The following is a 14,005-nucleotide window of genomic DNA, read 5'->3' as shown; positions in this document are numbered from 1 at the left end:
TTGGGCTTTGTCTGCACAGTTAAAATGAGGGGACAATCCAGCAAGTGTTAATTTTGTGCTCCTTTCTCCAGGCATCTTTAGCCTTCCAGGCATGCCTAGTAAGGGGTTCAGCGAGTACGAGGGGGGTGGCCCCAATGGTAACACACTCCATACTGCCACTAACTCTCCCACTTGGGCACTGCCCTTGTCTTCGGTTATTTCCCTCTTGGTATCCACATTAATAGCCTCAGCCCAATACTTCCACTGTTTGCCCTCTCACTTGGCAGAGGCATCTGTGAACCACACATTTCGCAGCTCCTCTGAAAAAGGTGGAGCAATTTTAACAACAGAAGGGCAGTGGGGGTACCCTCCTCCAGAAGGTTTGTCACTTCTTCCTGTGTGTTTAACACCTTTGGGGAACACTACAATAATGTTCAATTTTAGCATACCATTTTCTCACACTATCCCTCTGAGCCACCCTGTCAGGGGGAGGTGTCCCTGCTAACACAGGCTTAATTACCTTAAGGGTCCCCCTAAAACTATAGGTTGTTGGTGTATGGTTTGCTCTGCTTTTCTAAGGACTAAGCTCACTGCAAACAAACCCTTTTCCCAACTGGATTATCGTTTCTCGGTGTACTTAAAACTTCTAGAACAAAACCCAATCAGTCGGATAGGACCTTCTGGTCCCTTCTGCCAAAAACAAAATAATTCCTGCACTACTTTCCCCCACACCCACACTTTCCTTCCTGACCGCTGACGGTCGGGGTTGTTGTCCCTCCTAGAGCGGCCGTAGTTCTTTCTCCTTCTGAGGTGTTTAGAATTTTTCCCTGTAATTTGATCCCGATGGGTTTCAGGGATTCAGGGAGTTCCCAGATCAGGGGAGTCATCCTCTCTGTGTCCACAGTCATCATCATTGGAGAACTCTGGTTGGGCTTGAGCTCCTGATCGTACATCATTTGGAGACAGGCTGCCTTCTGCACAAAGGAGAGAAAAGAAGAGAGAAAAAAAAATTTGAAAAAGGGTACGAGAGGGAGGGAGGGAGGGAGAGAGGGGGATTGTTGCGATAGCTATCACCACGGATCTGTGGCAGTCCATCTGCTCTGGGCGAGGGGGGAGTCCGGGTGTCTGATGCATCTTTGAAGCCAGTGGAGGGGAGGATGTTCCTGTTTATAAGGTTGCTCTCCTGCATAGTCAATAACATTCCGCATACCCCTGCCTCCCACACGGCGGTGGGGCGCATGCCCAGTACTGTCACTAGAGGGTGATAGAAAGTTCTAGAGGGTCCAAGCCCCCCCCCATATGTTGCCAGTCGGCCTTGGGCCCGGGTGTATGCGCGGGACGAGTACTCCAAGATAACAGGGCACACATTCCTGTCCGGTCAACCTTGGTGATTAAACTGTTTTGCTCAGCTGCCGCAGTAATCAGGCTTTGTTAAAGAAACTATCCTGCCAACAATGTTGAGACAAGTTTCTAGCCCCTGACAGGCCTTCAGATCGAAGTCTCATAGGTGCAGCAGCGCAGAGTGTTAAACAGAGATAAATAATAGAATCTGTTGGTAAAATTAATTTAATAAAATCAAAACCTTTTAAAAATGCCTACAGTTTGGGTACAAAATTATTATTACTTTTATTTCCTACTGGGTGATCAGGCTCACCACCACATCTTCACAGTGACTTCTCTTGGGTGGGTGGCTTTCATTGCACTGAGGACAAGGCTGTGATATGGAAGCGATACAGAGCAAGTAGATTCTGTAGAATAATCACTACCTTTTCACAATGACTGTTTATTAGGCTCTTCAAAGTAACTCATTTGACTTGACTTTACAGCGTGCCTTACTGGGACCTTGCCTTGAAAAAGCAAGACCCCCTGCATTCAGAAGGCAGGTCCTTTTAAAAACACAATCTGTAATATCCACAAAAGGCTACTGTCAAATGAAGGGGCAAAGGTGAGATGGGGAAGGGAATAATTTTTACCAAGTTTTACCAAGACACTCAAACAATGAATCTTAACAAGCATGAACACCTATCTTGAGACAACATTCAGTTCACCTACGTATTTTAATTGCACGTTACGAATTAAAAGACACTATATTTGAAGTAAAATTTTATTGCATTTCCACAAGAGATGAAGTTCAACCTAAATTTTCAATTAAGCCCTTGAGCTAAGTTTCCTTCTTGAAGTACAATTAGTATTTATCAGTACCAACTGTCAACTAGTAACAACAGTTACTTTCTTGTAAGTAGTGGTGAAACACTGAGTCATCTCTTGCATAGGAGGAATTTTAGTTTTGTCAGAAAACACAGTAACTAGAACAAGGCTGATAAGTAGGGTAGACTTTTTATTACATCTTTAACAATAAAAGAAAGATCACACTTACTGGTTTAATAGCATATTACACTGTTCCTCTTTGTGTCCCCTGCCCCTGTACTCGTTGCCCCCTTTCAAAATTATTTCTTCAGAAGTACCATACTCCCATACACCTCTTCTTTCAGAAGCAATCTTATAGTTAACTCCGAGCACTTTGTCAACTTGTATTTGAAAACTGCTGCTTGCCTCTTGGACCAGAAGAAGGGCATGTGTGCGTGAAGGTTGTCTCTTTATTTTCCTACTTTCTTCTCTTCCCCTACACTGGACCAAATGATCTCATAGGATTGTCTACACAACTGCCTTGCCTGATCATCAAACTGCTGCTAGAGAAAGTAACTGCTACAGAAAGAAAAAAGCTGGAGGTCGTGGTAGTGTGAACTGACAGGTGCCTTTAAAAAGATTTAAAATGCAAATATATTGAAATCAAATGCTGTTAGAGTGCTATTGGGAACGTGACAGCAAGGTGGCTAGTTTTGTAAAGGATGGGGGTCTGCCTACGCCTCTTGGTTCAGTGCCTGCATAATAAAATAACCACCTCAACATAGAGCTGACCTGGCAGGCGGCTGGGTCTGTTCCTTTGCTTGTGTAGGTAACCTGTGATGTTTAAGACAACTATCATTCCTGGGAGTAGTTTAATATATGAACGGATACTGCTGTTGGATCTAACATTTCATTTTTATTTCCTCACTGTAGCATTGCAAAATACTTATGCTGTAGTAGGTACAGTATCCACACAGCATGTTATGACCTGTGCTTAGCACATGTTTTTGAGGAGGTATAGTGCATGTACCTTCCACAGATAACTTGTGCTCATGGCAGAGACAGGAAAAGCAGTTTCTAACTCTGGATGTTTCCTCGTTCATTTTTGCTGCCTTTGCTAAATGTATTTCAAAATATGGACAGAAAACTTGCATCCAAATAACCTGAGCTAAATATAAATAAGATGCCCAACTAATCTGAATTGCAACTAACCTAGATACAACATCCCTGATACAGTGTTAACTTCATTTAAAAAAGAAAAAAAACCAAACCAAAAACCAAACCAACAAAACACCTAAGTAAATGAAATGTTGTAGGGTTGTGTTTGGGCAGGTAAATGAAACTTATGTACAGGGATTGTTCTGTGATCTTTTCCTTCCACTGTACAAATGCACATCATCATTAAAATCAGAGAGGGTTTGTATGTGGCTTGCATTTGGATGACTGACATCTTAATCTTTTAATTTGTGATGCACAGGATATAAGTGAACACAAGTAATGCTTTGTTGTCCTTCAGACTACCAGGAACAGACTATTTAACTACCTAAGTTGACAACAACCTTCTACACAGTATCTGGAACTGTCTCGAACTGTGGAGCTGGCATCCACAGATCGCCCTGTGAAATGCAAGGTCGCTATCCTTTTTAAGCAATTTGTGCATTCCTGCAGCCACACGTGAACAGGCTGGCAGAAACCAAGTGGGCTTTCCCTGTAGAGGGGAAAAAGCAACCACTCCTGCAAGCCCCCGTGGAATTAGCATTGTAAAGTCCGGAGACACGGCACTGTGGCAGAAGTTTAAGAAATAATAGTAAATTTTAACAGTTCTGTCCAGCAAAGTACACAAGCCTGGTTCTGTGTTGGGGAAAATAAATCAAACACCAGAGGGAGCTAATGAAAAGTTTACCAGGAGCCTTTCAACTGTCCTTTCCTAAAGGAAGAGTTAAGAGGAAAAGTGTCTGTAAGAAGTTGTATTCCTGAAGATTGAACCCTCACTTTCCAGTGAAACTAATGGCTTCTTGGTTTCTACTTTTTTGTTGTGAGGGGCAGATTCTGCAGTTTTTCTGGCTATATCTATCCCCTTCTGAGATGGAGCAAGGTAGAGGCAAACTCCCTCCTCTCCTGAGATTCTGAGAGAGAAGCACAGATGCTTGGCATTATTTTCAGATCAGCATTCTGAAAAACAACTGGTGTATTTTTAACAGCTTGCTGTGTTCATCCATGTACTGCCAGCTTCCCTTTCTTGGGAACAGGAGGATCTCATGGACACTAGGTCTGCAAAATACGACTGACTTTAGGTGCTGATAATTTCTAGTAAATGCAGAGGCTAGAATAGTGAGGGTAATGGAAGGCTGTAGGTGGGAATTACAACCTTCAAGCACAGATAATTAGGATGTAACAGACTAAAGTACTGAACTCTGGTAGTGAAAACTGCACCTGCCATTCACAAGATTAATGGCATGTTAATTTAAATGGTGGCTTCATTCTCCTGTCAGCATAATTTGAACTGTGGAAATACACTGTTTTGTTTTAAGTAAAAGCAAAAAGCCAATATATTGAAAGGTTACGGGAAAGAAATATTCCTGTCATTGGATCAAAGAGTGAGGAATACCTGGACCTAATTTGCAGAAGCATGAACTGCCTGTAAGTAAGAACATACTATTTTGTTTAGAAAAGGCTTCCAACACCCAAGGTGCTTACACAGCCTTCCCTAAGAGAAAATGGATTTTAGGTGTTGAGTACAATTTTCTGTTAGTGCCAGCCACTCTGTAAGCATGTTATACACGCTGGCGAACAGATCTGAAAATTGGAGTCTAACCTTTTTGGCACTCACACGTGAGAATGTTGCCTAATACTGTTTTTAATTTGAAGGTCTGATCATTTGTTAGTGATAGGATGGAGCTGCTTTCCCATCACTGTACAGTGACCTGATCTAGTTTTATTGTGGCTGAAAAAAAGTCGGTGTAAATCTCTACTTAATAGTGGGTATATTAGGAAAGCTCTTTGTAAAACGGTGTATTGGAAAAATATGAAGACTTCTTTAAAAGCAGAGGTACCACAAGAGGGTGCCATTTCTTCGATTTTCTTAGCTACCAAACTCACTTCTACGGTTCTGATGAGCCACTTGGTCTGTAGAGGTGCCTAGTCTCTGAAATGTGAGGGTGTTAAGAACCAGCCAGACATGCCTGGCTCTTGCACTTAACTTTGTCTCTGAGTCTTAAGCTGGCACACTGGCTCTCAGAAGACACAGGCTCTGAACTGAGACCAAGCATTTTTTTCTAGTGCTGCTGTAGCATACAGCAGCAGACTAGAACAGGTAACTGACTGGTATTCTCCCTCCAGGTCATGAACAAACAGGAAAGGACCACTTCTGACCGGGTGTGTAATGTCTACAATCCCAAATCTGTATCTAAAATTGGCTGCTTTCAGTCAGATAATGACCATTTATTGCACTGATTTAAGCACAGTAGTTTGTCTAGTAAACTGCAAAGTCCTTGCTACTCATACAAAATGAGAACCAAACCAAATGTTTTTAAACTAGTTATCCAGGTGAAAAATGGCAGAGAGATGCTGCTAAACATGAGTTTTGCTTCTACAGGAGTTCATCCATCATTCTAGAAATAAAAAGTTGCATGAGACACTAAAAATAATCCATGTGCAACTGGGCTCATGGGGATGACTCCAGCCGTGACTCAAATCTTTCTTAGAAAAACTATATGTAGTTTTCATTGTTAAACTAAAAAGGCACCTCTTGTGTAACAAGGCATAATGAACTTTTAAAGAAACCCTTATGCAATATAAAAGGGTTTTAACCTTAAATTCTGTGAGCTAAGTAACTGATTAGATAGGATTTTCTGATCACAAAAGAAAAAAAAAAAGATGTGAAAACTGTATTTGAAATAGTTTAATCTTAAGCTTTAAAGCAGTTGTATAAACACCTATCAATAAGCATATATTGGACTGGACATTGGCTGAGACGGAAGAGTAAAGCACACCAGAAAAGGGAAGTGAAGGAGAAGGTCCAACTGTGAAACAGTAAGTGTTTCTAAAAGAAGGAAAGTTCTGTCAATCTTGTATTCAGTATCTTAGATCACTGGTTGACTCTCTCTCCACTGCACTTCTGTGGGTATGCTTTGAACATGAATGATGGGAGTTCAGAGCCAGTAAGATGCCACGTATACTTTCACAGAATCATAGAATGGGTTGGGTTGGAAGGGACCTTTAGAGGTCATCTTGTCCAACCCCCCTGCAGTGAGCAGGGACATTTTCACCCAGATCAGGTTGTTTACTGTTCTAAAGCTTTCCATACAATTATATTTTGTACAGTCTCACATCCCTCCCCCTTTTCTCACATTTTTTCAGCTTTTTTGATGCATATAATAAAGAGTTCATGAAAGCTCTCATGAAGGCACCAGTGCCCTGGTGAGGTTAGCAAGGACACAAACAGAAGCTACACCTTGTTGAAAATCTGGCAGTGAGACAGTGGTAGTGTCAAGCACAGAACCTCGTCATGTGTGTTCCTGCCTCTTATACTTCTAGAAAAAAATATATTGCTTCTAAGACAGCTGCAAATTATTTCATCACTTAATAGAAGTAGTGCCCATCTCCATCTTTGACAGAGTAAAAATTAAAATGGAGAAATCAAATTATTGTCACCCTTGGCAGACATCCTGGTTTCGGCTGGGAGAGAGTTAATTTTCTTCCTAGTAGCTGGTGTGGTGCTGTGTTTTGGATTTAGTATAACGTTGGTAACACTCTGTTGTTTTAGTTGTTGCTGAGCAGCGCTTACACCAGTCAAGGCCTTTTCAGCTCCCCATGCTCTGCTGGGTGCACAAGAAACTGGGAGGGGACACAGCAAGGACAGCTGACCCAAACTGACCCCAGGGATATCTCACACCATATGACCTCATGCTTAGAATATAAAGCTGGGGGAAGAAGGAAGGGGAGGACTTTCAGAGCGATGGCGTTTGTCTTCCCAAGTAACCGTCACGCACGATGGAGCCCTGCGTTCCTGGAAATGGCTGAACACCTGCCTGCCCATGGGAAGTAGCAAATGAACTCCTTGTTCTGCTTTGCTTGCATGTGGGGCTTTTGCTTTACCTATTAAACTGTTTTTTCTCAACCCATGAGTTTTCTCTTACCCTTCAGATTCTCTCCCCCATCCCACTGGGGGGAGTGAGCAAGTGGCTGTGGGGTGCTGAGTACCATTTTCAAAAGAAGGGTCTTCCTAAAATGGGGGGTTTAACTTCGTATGGTGAAGGGTTAAAAAAGTTGTTTTTTGAAAATTTCATCTTGTATGTCTTTTACAGAGCCATGATAAAAATATCAACAGTAGTAAACCAGCTCTTAACATTGCAATTCATTTAATTATTGGAAAAAAATAACTTGTTTTGATGTAATAATCAATTTAATAATTAAAATGCTGTTTCAATTCCCTACCCTTGATATCCTTAAGGGAATTTCTGTATGTTAAATTCAGAAACTTACTCCAGAAAAGCCTCACCCTGAAAAATGCTCAATCTCCAGCAGTATTTCAGGGAGAGATTTTTCTAGATTGACAGTAATGAAGTGTTCTGGTGAACTAGGAGGCTCCAGAATATCAAACTGAGACTTGAGAAGTCCAGGTGGCATAAAATGTTCTCTCCTTTTCTCCAGGCGGCCAGCAATGATGTCTGTAGGCCCATCCAAATGAACAAAGAGAATCTTCAGTGCTGCATTTTCTCCCGGTTGCTCTGGCTGGTTGCTTTCAATTGCAGATGCTCCACTAACTAATACATGCCTATACATCTTCTTCAGTGCAGAACAGGCCAGAATTGCATCTTGCCCAGATAAGTCTTCTCTATCCAAAAGAAAAAAAGAAAAAAACAACCATCCACATGTGGTACAATAAAATGGCTCATTAGTTCTGCTGAACAAGGGAGGCAAGCCCTGGATCCTTGCTGAGGACAGCCTTGGGAGTAGTGGAATTTTTTTTGGTCATTTTGACAGGATTTTGAAACCAAATTTCCAGTGCAGGTAAAGATGTAATTTGAAAGTAAGGACAGTCTAGCCAGCCTCCTGGTAAAAATCTCCATCTTGGCAACCTTCCTTATTAGCCACCATTCTTTCCTAAATTAAATTAAATTCTAGCACAAGGAAGTATCATGATCATTTCCTTAACTGCTGAGAACAGCAGCAACTGAATATCCACATAAAACCCCATCCGTTACCTATAAAATTACTGTACTAATCTGTCTGGAGAGTAAGTGGTTGCTGAACAGCACAGAGCTTTGTTCTTAAATACATATGCAGGTACACTTCCAACACCTGTTTTCACTGTCTCAGATTTAACTGTTGTGTTAAATTTTATGTTTCCTGTTATTCCTGTGTTCCTAAATTTTGTGTTTCATTGGCAGCACTCCACATATGCCAACTTCAAGTTAAACAACGAGTTTGATGCAGCTAAATTAATGCATTGCACACGTGCTTTTTATTGGCAAGGTTTCTTAAAATAAAACAAGCATTAAACTGTGGGTGTGTCTCTTCCACTGAAAAGCAAATCCAGAATTAGTTGTCTCTATGAAGAGTGACTGAAATGTGAGCTAAGATTTGGTATAAACCTATTTAAAAATCATGCTATGTTCATCAGATTTTGGTTCACAGGAAAGTAGGAACTTACAATACTTACTATTATCACCTAGGTAGGCCAATGCCAGCCTCAGCTACTTACACGTCCTAGTAATTAAACATTGGCACTAGGCTCTTTTAAAATATACTTGATTTTGCAAGGTTTCTGGAGCTGGGCAGTGGCCTTGGGCTAGCAGGTCACATAAAACAATGGACCCAGCCTAACAATCCAGACAGATAAATTTCTCAGTGAATTAACCCATGCTCCATGGAAGTACACTCACCTGACAGGCACAAGCAAGTAACTGCCACTGTGTAAAGCCAGGCTAAACAGTCCCTGATCTCCCAGCCTTTCCTCATTTGGGAGATGCTGCCATCCCTTCATCATCTACACTGCCCTTCGTGGGATGCTCTCCAGTACGTCCATGTCTCTCTTGTAAACGGGAGCCCAGAACTGGACACAGTACTCCTGGTGCAGCCTCACCTCCCTTGACCTACTGGCACTACCTTGTCTAATGCAGCCCAGGATCTCTCTGGCCTGCTTTGCCAGAGGAACATATTGTTGGCTCATGTTCAACTTGGGTGTCTACCAAGGCCCCCCAGGTCCTTTTCTGCACAGCTGCTTTCCAGCTGGGTGCTCCCCAGTGTCCGGACTGGTGCCTGGGGTTGTTTCTCCCCAGGGGCAGGACTTTGCACTTCTTAAACTGCACAAAGTTCCTGTCAGCCCATTTCTACAGCCTGACAAGGTCCCTCAGGATCAGCCACTCTTCCCAGTTTGCTGTCTTCTGCAAACATCCTGAGAGACCACTCTGCCTCATCATCTGGACCATTAATAAAGATGCTAAATGGAACAGAACCTAGTATTGACCCCTGGGGTAAACTGCTAGTTACTGGCATCTAGCTAGAATTTGTGCCACCAATCATCACTCTCTGGGCCTCGCTGTTCAGCCAGTTTTCAGTCCACCTCCCTGTCTGCTCAACCAGCTGATACATCCATCAGCTTCTCTATAAGGATCCTATGGCAGATGGTGTCACGCGAACCTGACACCGTATCTCACTCAAATTGACAACATTTTACAAAACTTTGTCCTACTGTCGTGACTGGTGTATTTTGTGGTTATATTCTTTGTAAGTAGCTAATGTCAGGTTTATTGCTGAGCTGGATCCTTGAAGTTACTTTTACATAGACAGTAGAAAACCAACTATCATTGGCAACAATTTTCCTAATGCTATTATTCAGGGATTTAATCACCCTCAGGAGTTATTATGACAGCTTAGATTAGTCAAAATAGAACGGCTTTACTACCTGCAGGATGTTTTTACACTACTACATGCATTTCTGCTTTGGAATGCAATGGGAAAAATACTTTTGATACATTTTTTTTTGTTTTAGCCCAAATTCTTTAAAGCTATGTGTTCTCTTACCTCCTTAGTATATCATGCAATGCACAAAGCCAAGGAATCCTGTCCTAGAAAGAAAACAAGTTAGTTCAAAATTAAGAAATTGATTTGGAACAGTTGCTTCTAACACTGTAAGCATTTGACTACAGATGAAAATTAGCATTAAACTGTACAGCAAGTTCAGTTTTGATTCTTTCTTCCTAATGTGGATTTGTTACCACTGCCCAAAGGCTAACGAGAAACCCTAGGCATATTATCAATAAGATGTTTTTAGTGGAATAGTACTTTTTATATTACAGACACCTAGAAGTATCTGGTGGAAGCAGTATGTATTTATATGTCACATACACCCTGTAAACCTTTGGATGACAGTCAACTTTTCACTTGCGTCTATTATATGGTTCAAATATACAGTCCCACCTGTTATTTCTTTTTCCTTATATCTCGGCATACACACAATGCTTTGGATCGAAGTTGAGGTTTTCAGGAACAGACAGATCTAAATTTAGTTATCCGCAATAACTTAATTATATCATTTTTAGGACAGTAGCAATCACCAATAAATGTAATCCTAGCCACAATTTTGCAACGCTTTCACTCAGCAGTTAGGCAAACACAATGCGAGTGATTGATCAGCTTCTCGTTATAGTCCTATTTCAAGTTTTAAGCTCCCACAAACTTTTGTCATGCCTGTTGAGCACTGGACAACTGCTCCCATTTCATCTTTCGATGCTGTTACTGCTGGGTGCACACCAGAAATGATAATATGGACAAATAAATGCAACATTTTTTTTTGTTATTGTCATTACAGAATAACTTCCCACCGGCTTTCAAGAACACTCTCGCGATTTTGCACCTCTGGTGTTTCAGAAGAGATGCTTTCCTCTTGCTGGGCACCGCACACCCATGGTTGTTGAGTCTTTCAACTGTGAAATGCTGCTTTAGATGACATACTGGCTTATACAAACTTCCACTAGTGAAAGATTTTTAACGAGAATCTAGAATATTTTTTCAGTCGATAGAGAGTGCTTTGAAGAACTCCCTAGTTCAGCTTTATGTTTCTAGAGGTTTCCCAGAAAAAGTTCAAGCGGTGTTATCTTGTAACTTTTTTCATTTACTCAAGTCTCTGAATTTGTTAAGTATCGTACAACTAAACTCAATCACTTTTATCCGTTTAGGCTGAAGAACAGGTTGAAGGAAGCACATTCTAAGTACAAGCGTATAAAACATAAGATTGTGGAGTAATCACTGCAATAACTGGAAGTTATGAAATACTTCAGCAGAAACATTTGTCTGTCTTCGTGTATTTAACCGAAAGCAGCAGCATGCAATCTAAAGCTGCAATTCTGTATATTGATGTAGAGGGAGAGATTTCTGACAAATCCCGGATCAGCATCGAGCCCCTTGTGAGCTACCAAGCACACTTTGATAGCTTTTCTTTTTTTTAAAACAGAATCCTTTGTAACACAAAAAGCCTCCCCCTCGTGTCAACTGCAGGCCTATGCCAAGGTGAAGACAAACATGTCCGTGACTGTTCTTTCTGGGTTTATACCAGGTACCTCATCGTTTAGTGGCATCCCTTCTGCCATCTTCTTTTTATTCTCTGGAGAGTGATAATCATCTGCATCGTAGAACTTCCATCCCAGCTAAGGGAGAAATAAGTAGGATTACGGATCATTCAGCAAAAGCTGCCGAGGTAATAAGGATGCCAGAATTTACAAGGAGGGCACCTAAGGAATTACAGGCCTCCTACACCACAGCAGGAATCACCACCTGTGCCATGAGGACGAGCAGAAATCGCAAAGCCAGCGCGGCAAGCGGCAGCAGGGGCTGGTGCCGGAGGGCGCGACGCCACAGAGGGCCCTGCAGAGGGGCGGCAGCCCCCCACACCCCTTCCCCACACACCCACGGGCACGGGGAGAGGCGGGCCTCACGGCCGACGGCGGCGGACAGGCCGTGGGCCCAGGCCGCCTGCCCGCCGCCGGGAGGGGGGGAGGGAGGGGGGACAGGAGGAGGGGCAGGAGGGGGGGAGGAGGGGGAGTGGGGGGAAGAGGGGGGAGTGGGGGGAGGAGGGAGAGGAGGCCTCTCGCTGGGCGGCCCGGGCGGAGGCGCATCAGCCGCGGCGGCCGGCGGCGGTACCTTCGCGGCCAGCCGCGACCCAACCGTGGTCCTGCGGGGAAGCACAGACAGCGGGTTACAAACCCCACCGGGCAAGGGGCCCAGACCCGCCGCGGGCCGCCTCCGGCAGCGCCGAGCCGGAGCCCCCCCGGTACCTACTTCCCCGAGCCGCTCACGCCCATCACCACCAGCAGCACCATGGCGAGACCGAATCCCTCTGCGCCTTCCTTTCCCTTCCCTTCCCTTCCCTTCCCTTCCCTCCCCGCCCCTTCCTTCCTGCCGCCACGGCCGCGGGAGGTGTCTGCGGCGAAAGCGCCTCCTCCTGCCCAGGCCGCCTCCTCCCGCTGCCCCGCCGCCCGGTCCCCCGCTCCCCTGCCCCGGCACACGCCCGCCGCTCTCTTCTCCCGCCGTCGCTCCTTGTGCTGCAGTTACCCCATCCTCCCCCTGACCCTTCCCCTCGGAGCCCTTCTGTCTGCCTGGTCGGGCGCTTCTGTGCCAGCCATCCCCAGCTGTGTTCACTGTCTGCAGCCTCGGTAACGCGCGAATTAATAGAAACAACGATTCCTGCCATGTGTGTTAAAGCGTGCGTTAGCGCCTGTTGGATGCTGTTTTACCCTTCGCTTGTAAAGCTCTGCTTTTAAAATTTAATTAACCCGTTAGCCATAGAACCATAGAATGCCCTGAGCTGGAAGGGACCCACACGGATCATTGAGTCCAACTCCCTGCACAGGACAACCCCAAATTCACGTCATATCTCTCAGGGTGTTGTCCAAAGTGCTTCTTGAATAGCGTCAGGCTTGGTGCCACGACCACCTCCCTGGGGAGCCTGTTCCAGTGCTCCACCGCCCTCCGGGGGAAGAACCTTTTCCTAATACCCAACCTAACCCTCCCCAGCACATCTTCCTGCCATTCCCTCGGGTCCTGTCATTGGTCACCAGAGAGAAGAGATCAGCGCCTGCCCCTCCTCCTCCCCTTGTGAGGAAGCTGTAGACCGCCATTAGGTCTCCCCTCAGTCTCCTCTTCTCCAGCCTGAACATCCAAGTGACTTTAGCCACTTCTCATACGGCTTCCCCTCTAAACCCTTCCCCAATTTTGTGGCCCTCCTCTGGACACTCTCTAGTACCTTTATATCCCTAATGTACTGTAGCACCCACAACTGCACACAGCACTCGAGGTGAGGCCCCACCAGCGCAGAGCGGAGCGGGACAATCCCCTCCCTCACCCGGCGGCAATGCAGCGCTTGATGCACCCCAGGACATGGTTGTCCCTCTTGGCTGCCAGGGCACGCTGTTGGCTCACGTTCAACTTGCCATTGACCAGAACCCCCAGATTCCTCTCTTGGTTAGCCATGCCACAGCTAACTCAATTTCTGTATTTTTCTTAAGGATTAACCAAGTCATATTTTTAAATTGTGGCAATGCCCTTAGACACAAAGTATTTGCGCCATTAGCATGCATGTATTCTGAGCTTAAGGATCAAACGCAACACTGCTGCCGATCAGCTCTGATGGGAGCTTTGCTGGTAGGGGAGCAGCATTTGCAGTGGGAGCTGCTCCACCTGCATGTTCCAGAAGAACATGGTGCGTGGCCTGCTCTCCTGTCAGGCATGAGCAAGGCTGCTGCTGTATGTAGGCATTTATGTTGAAATATAACCAAGAAAATCTGTGGTGTTTGTGTCAGGTGCTTTGTTTTCAGCTTCCTCTCTTAAAATTCAGCTTTGCAAGATCACATTGTATCCTAGGTGGAGAAATTGCTGCCTATGGCTAATGCTGCAACAA

At 44.4% G+C, this 14,005-nt stretch overlaps 1 protein-coding gene across 4 annotated transcripts; it reads right to left on the bottom strand.

The window, feature by feature from the left end:
* Positions 1–2,300: 2,300 nt before the first annotated feature.
* Positions 2,301–12,470, bottom strand: IDNK (IDNK gluconokinase). Of its 4 annotated transcripts, XM_064438161.1 has the most exons (5): positions 12,388–12,456; positions 12,250–12,280; positions 11,670–11,756; positions 10,135–10,178; positions 2,301–7,942 (listed from the first exon to the last, which is right to left on the bottom strand). In XM_064438161.1, exons 1-5 carry the CDS (start codon positions 12,426–12,428, stop codon positions 7,603–7,605), a joined length of 543 nt encoding a protein of 180 aa, XP_064294231.1. In that variant the 5' UTR covers positions 12,429–12,456; the 3' UTR covers positions 2,301–7,602. The 4 variants fall into 4 exon arrangements, with proteins under 4 accessions (XP_064294231.1, XP_064294233.1, XP_064294235.1 ...); XM_064438163.1 differs by lacking the exon at positions 12,250–12,280 and having other exon boundaries at positions 12,388–12,470; XM_064438165.1 differs by lacking the exons at positions 12,250–12,280; positions 12,388–12,456 and adding an exon at positions 11,864–12,119.
* Positions 12,471–14,005: the final 1,535 nt, after the last annotated feature.

The sequence above is a fragment of the Phalacrocorax carbo genome, chromosome Z, assembly GCF_963921805.1.
Source record: "Phalacrocorax carbo chromosome Z, bPhaCar2.1, whole genome shotgun sequence".
Lineage (NCBI taxonomy): Eukaryota > Metazoa > Chordata > Aves > Suliformes > Phalacrocoracidae > Phalacrocorax > Phalacrocorax carbo.
Note: the sequence above shows the minus strand (reverse complement) of the source record. Positions and strands in the feature narration are given on the sequence as shown.

Coding starts and splice junctions, on each gene's coding strand:
- IDNK (XM_064438161.1), bottom strand. CDS start 12,428: ATGGTGCTGCTGGTGGTGATGGGCGTGAGCGGCTCGGGGAA. Junction 12,281..12,387: donor GGCGTGAGCGGCTCGGGGAA/GTAGGTACCGGG, acceptor GCTTCCCCGCAG/GACCACGGTTGGGTCGCGGC. Junction 11,757..12,249: donor GGTCGCGGCTGGCCGCGAAG/GTACCGCCGCCG, acceptor TTTCTCCCTTAG/CTGGGATGGAAGTTCTACGA.